We start from the raw sequence: 6,000 nt of genomic DNA on the forward strand, positions 1-6,000 counted from the left end.
TACCATCTTTCGTTCCATAGCCCTCTGGGTTGTCCTCAACTTAAGTAGAACCCTCTTGGTAAGCATCCACGTTCCAGCCCCATAGGTGAGTACAGGTAAGATGCAACTGTTGTATACTTTCTTCTTGAGCGATACCGGTAAGATGCTAGTCATAATTTGCGAGTGCTTGCCAAATGCGCTCCATCCGAATCTTATTCTTCTTCTTATTTCCTTTCATTGGTCCCGATCTGCGGTTACTACCTGTCCTAAGTAGACGTATTCGCCTACTACTTCCAGTACTTCGCTACCTAATGTAAACTGCTGTTCCTTTTACCTTAGTCTCCTGCATATTGATTTTCAAGCCTACCTTTGTACTTTTCCTGTCTAGGTCATCAGTCATTATGCAGTTCATCCCCCGAGTTGCTCAGCAAGGCAATGTCATCAGCAAATCGCAGATTACTGATGACATCTACCCTTATCCCTAACTGCTCCCATTCCAAGTCTTTGAATATTTCCTCTAAGCAAGCTGTGAATAGTACTGGGGAGATTGTGTCTCCTTGCCTAACTCCTTTCTTTATGGGAATTTTGTTACTTTCTTTATGAAGAACTATGATTGCTGTGCAGTCACTATATATATATCTTCCAGCACTTTCACGTACGGCTCGTCTACACCCTGGTTTCGCAATGCCTGCATCACCGCCGAGGTTTCAACTGAATCAAATGCTTTTTCGTAATCAATGCATGCTATGAATAAGGGTGGTTATATTCTGAGCATTTTGCTATCACTTGGTTGATGGTATAGATATGATCGATAGCGGAGTACCGTTTTCGAAAACCTGCTTGACCCTTTGCTTGATTGCAGTCTAAGGTTGTCCTGATTTTATTAGCGATTACCTTAGTAAATCATCATCATCATCAGCCTGATTATACCCACTGCAGGGCGAAGGCCTCTCCCATATTTCTCCACTTAACCCGGTTCTGTGCTAGCTGCATCCACTTGACCCCTGCGAACTTCTTAATCTCATCCGCCCACCTAACTTTCTGCTACGCTTTCCTTCCTGCTACGCTTTCCTTCCTTTGGAATCCAGTTTGTTACCCTCAGCGACCATCGGTTATCCTCTCTTCGCACTACATGTCCTGCCCATGTCCATTTCTTCTTCTTAATTTCCACTAGAATGTCGGTAACTTGAGTTATTTCTCTGACCCAATCTGCACGCTTCCTATCTCTTAATGTTACCCCTACCATTTTTCGTTCAATAGCCCTCTGGGTTGTCCTCAACTTAAGTAGAACTCTCTTGGTTAGCCTCCTCGTTTCAGCCCCATAGGTGAGTACAGGCAAGACGCAACTGTTGTATACTTTCCTCTTGAGCGATACCGGTAAGCTGCTAGTCATAATCTGCGAGTGCTTGCCAAATGCGCTCCATCCCAATCTTATTCTTCTTGTTATTTCCTTTTCATGGTCTGGATCTGCGGTTACTACCTGTCCTAAGTAGACATATTCGCCTACTACTTCCAGTATTTCGCTACCTAATGTAAACTGCTGTTCCTTCCCGAGGCTGTTGAACACTACCTTAGTCTTCTGCATATTGATTTTCAAGCCTACCTTTCTACTTTTTCTGTCTAGGTCATCAATCATTATTTGCAGTTCATCCCCCGAGTTGCTTAGCAAAGCAATGTCGTCAGCAAATCGCAGATTACTGAGGTATTCTCCATCTACCCTTATCCCTAACTGCTCCCCTTCCAAGTCTCTGAATACTTCCTCTAAACAAGCTGTGAATAGTACTGGGGAGATTGTGTCTCCTTGCCTAACACCTTTCTTCATGGGAATTTTTGTTACTTTCTTTATGCAGAACTATGGTTGCTGTGCAGCCACTATAAATATCTTCCAGCACTTTCACGTACGGCTCGTCTACCCCCTGATTTCGCAATGCCTGCATCACCGCCGAGGCTTCAACTGAGTCAAATGCTTTTTCGTAATCAATGAATGCTATGTATAAGGGTTGGTTATATTCCGAGCATTTTTCTATCACCTGATTGATGGTATGGATATGATCGATAGTAGAGTACCTTAGTAAATACCTTATACGTAACAGACAGTAAGCTGATTTGTCTGTAATTTTTAAGGTCCTTAGAGTCCCATTTCTTATGAATGAGGATAATGCTTGCATTCTTCCATGGTTCCGGTACCGTCAATGATACCAGGCACTGCGTATACAGGCTGGCCAGTTTTTCCAGCACGATATCCCCCTCATCCTTCAACAAATTTGTAGTTATCTGATCTTCTCCAGCTGTTTTCCCCCTTTTCATAGTTTCTAATGCTTTCTTGACCTCGTCCTTCGTCATTGGTGGAACGTCTGACTGTTTTTCCCTACAGCCAATCTGATTACGGTCCTTACTACTTTGGCCACTGTAGAGATCTGTATAGAACTCCTCGGCTACTTTGACTATCTTCTCCATATTCGTGATGACGTTGCCCGTCTTATCCCTTATCGCATGCACCTGGTTTTTGCCTATGCCCAATTTCTTCTTTACCGCTTTAAGGCTTCCCCCGTTCTTTACAGCATGCTCAATTTGACCAATGGTATACTTCCTTATATCGGCCACTTTGCGCTTATTGATTAGCTTTGATATCTCGGCCAATTCTATCTGGTCTGTTGGATTGGAAGCTTTCATACTCTGGCGTTTCTTAATCAAATATATCGTCTCCTCAGACAGCTTACCGGCATCTTCTCTAACTATCCTACTGCCTGCTTCTACAGCGCACTCAGTAATGATATCCCTGAAATTATTGTTCATCGCTTCTAGGGTAATGTCCTCGTCCTCGGGTAGAGCTGAATATCTATTCTGTAGCGAGATCCTAACTCTTCTGCCCTCCCCCTCACCGCTAATTCGTCAATGGGTTTCTTTCTTACTAATCTGTAGCGTTCCTTCTTCAGATTTAGGCTAATTCGGGACCTTACCATCCTGTGGTCACTGCATCGCACTTTCCCGATTACCTCTACATCTTGCATAATGGCGGGGGTTGAACACATTATGAAGTCAATTTCATTTTTAGTTTCTCCGTTAGGACTTGTCCATGTTCATTTCCGGTTCTTCCGTTTGCTGAAGAAGGCATTCATGATTCTTAAGTTATTGCGCTCTGCAAACTCAACTAGTAACTCCCCCATGCTATTCCTAGAACCAATTCCGTAGTCAACTACTGCCTGGTCTCCTGCCTGCTTTTTCCCTACCTTGGCACTTTCTGTCTATGCCGGGTGGCATTTCACGTATAGGTATGTGTGTTAAAGAGAATTGATGAGTTATTGATCAACAAATTAAAGGATTACTAATTAAGCGAGTAAAACATTCCATGTACGAGAGCAGGGATCCGCAACGAGCGCCGGCGAACGGAATCCTAAAGGTTTCACTGCCATGCCCTTAAAGGAGGAGCTCAAATGTCCCCCCAAATTTTCTTGCTGTACTTCTTTCTGTTTGGAATTCGTCGCTAATTTATTTGTGGGAATCAAACCGCTATGCCTGGATAGCGACAGCTGCGTTTGAAAGCTGATTCAAAAGCAGGAATTAAGAGCGACAAACGAACATTGTTGATGATGACCATATTGTAAGGAACGGAAGTATGAATAAAACGCAGTAACATGATATGATCATCAAGAATGCTCAACGCTCCTTCCTTCTATGTCTGTCTGTGTGAAGAATAAGCTATATTTAAGTAGCCGACAGTCATTATTGTAGGTCGGCAAAGCGAATAATACACCGCGCAGCATAATGACGTGTTAAACACGAATCGATGCACTAAACGTAATGCGTAACTTTATAGGCGGCCAGCCATTCGCACTCTCGAACAAGACGCCGCATGCAAGAGCAACACGTTCTCTTTGTGCCGGCCCGTATTCACGTGGTACGCGCAAATGAATGTTCGGATGGTTGTAAGGTGCTGGAATTGGGTACTTACCACTGGTCACTCTTTGCGACCAATAAAAAAAAGGCGGCCCGCTACTTGGATAGTTTTGAAGCGTGACCTTCACCGTTTTTGAAGCGCCGTCCACCATCACTGCAAAAGTTTCCATTGTGGCCAGTCGGAAGACGTTCGGTGCTACAACGAAGCAGTTTCTGGAAAGAACATTATAGTGAAAAGCGGTCTATAAGAAGGACAAAGATGCGCCTTACCAAATGGGAAAAAGACAGCGGGAAAGTCATTACAAGATACAAGGATAAATTTGTTTCGCGAAACTCATTCGTTTGTCTTTTGATCATGTGTCAGCGGCACTTTTGAGAGCAGAGCTCCGTGACATACGTTGCTTGTTGACTATCGGCACCTACTGGCGCCGGAGGCATTTCTGGGTAATGAGGGAGGAGCAAGAGAATGATTTGCGAACGGAAAGTTACAAAATGCAGCTCCAGTGTGTTAAAAATGATAGCGAGGTTTCGACTTAATTTGAACACATAAACCAAACGAGGCGGGAACCACAAAGCAGTTCACAGGCATGTTCGGCTTAGGGTTCTCTAGCGTCAGTGCAGCAGATGAAGGCGTGCGAGTCGGCGCGACTGCCTTAGACTTAGCAGCCGTAGCGAAATGGGTAAAGCAGGCTATTAAGGATTCAGGTAATGAGCAGCATGGAAACAACAAAGCCCTCTTCTCAGTTTGCACAGAATGACGCGTTAGAGCAGACTGTGCTGATTTGCGCGTGTTCACTGTGCTCGAAGTAGAGAAAATCACTCTGTTGAGCGGTAATAAAATAAAAATGTTGACCACATAATCACACATGAGCCAAGAAGGTGCCCTTCATGCTCCATCCTGCCTGCAAATTTCGACGCCACAACGCTTGACAGTTGGCCGACAGGTGCGTTTGCGATGCAGGTGCATTAGCCATGAAGCACGCATATTGGCTAAATTAATGTGGGTCTACAGATATGACGACTTTTTGTGTTACCTATAAAATGATGGTGTTCTTTTCCGTGCAGCCCAGAGTGTATGTCCCTGCAATGCTTGGAAAAGCATATGTTGAAGGTACCTTGCGCTATATATCATCTAACGATGCTTTAAAGACCACCTCTAACCTGGATGTAATTTCCGCACAGGAAACTATGCGTCCTCATTTCCGACATGTCCTCCGAGAGGAGAAGCACTTATACCATGTCAACCGAATTCATCGTAACCCTGGCTTTGGACAAGCTGTGCAGCTTCTATCCCTACCTACTATTAATAAAAAAAAAAAAAAACTACTGCCTATGACATTTCCCCTCTGGACACTCTCGCCTCTAAACGTGAGGACGTTTATTTCAGGTGGGATTACAAAGAGCTGCATGCGACAGGCAGCGCTACTGCAAGCTACTCTCGCCCACTTAACCGAGGAATATATGCATCACACCCACATATTCATCGATGGTTCAACAACTCAAGGAACTTCTGCATGTGGCCTTTTTGTGCCCTAAGTTATGTCATTTCTTACCCGTTGCAGCAGAAGACATTTGCAATGGTTTTTATAAAGCTAAGAGGCGATGAGGGTCATCACCTGCCTTCGTCGCATCACACCAATCGTGGCGCTTTAAGAAACCGCATAGCTGAACACAATAGATGAACTGGTGCAGCAACGACGCGATGCTCGCAGGCTTAATGCCACCCTCTCTCACTCAACGTGCGCTCTGAGGGATCGAATGTGACTTATGCTTCGTCATATTCAATCCTACCACCGCCGCTGCCAGGTCTTCCTCCTTGGCGTTTTGTTATGAGCTATGAGCTTTGTGCGATTGGTGATCCCTATCACGCATTTTTCACGCTGTGAATTTTGTAAGCCAATTCGCAGGACTATGCATCTCATCACTTTATTGTTTAACATTACTAAACGATGAACCTTATTAGTACGCACTTAATAGTCGCATTCTTTCTCCCCCTACTTTCATTTCTTTTAGTTACAACACCTTTCTGATTCCGCCTTTCTCTCCCCAATTTACTTTCCTACCCTGTCCTATCTACCTGTTGCTCACCTCTTTGATTTCCTCTACCACTTCCTCACTATCCAT

At 44.3% G+C, this 6,000-nt stretch overlaps 1 protein-coding gene across 1 annotated transcript in view; it reads right to left on the reverse strand.

The window, feature by feature from the left end:
- The window catches only part of LOC146205538 (A.superbus venom factor 1-like), a 107,550-nt gene extending 101,550 nt beyond the window's left edge, over positions 1-6,000 (reverse strand). Inside the window, 2 exon segments of the mRNA XM_084607403.1 lie at positions 3,932-4,118; positions 5,965-6,000. Coding sequence (XP_084463529.1) covers positions 3,932-4,118; positions 5,965-6,000 — 223 coding nt within the window.

The sequence above is a fragment of the Amblyomma maculatum genome, chromosome 1, assembly GCF_055883805.1.
Source record: "Amblyomma maculatum isolate TAMU_Amacu chromosome 1, ASM5588380v1, whole genome shotgun sequence".
NCBI lineage: Eukaryota > Metazoa > Arthropoda > Arachnida > Ixodida > Ixodidae > Amblyomma > Amblyomma maculatum.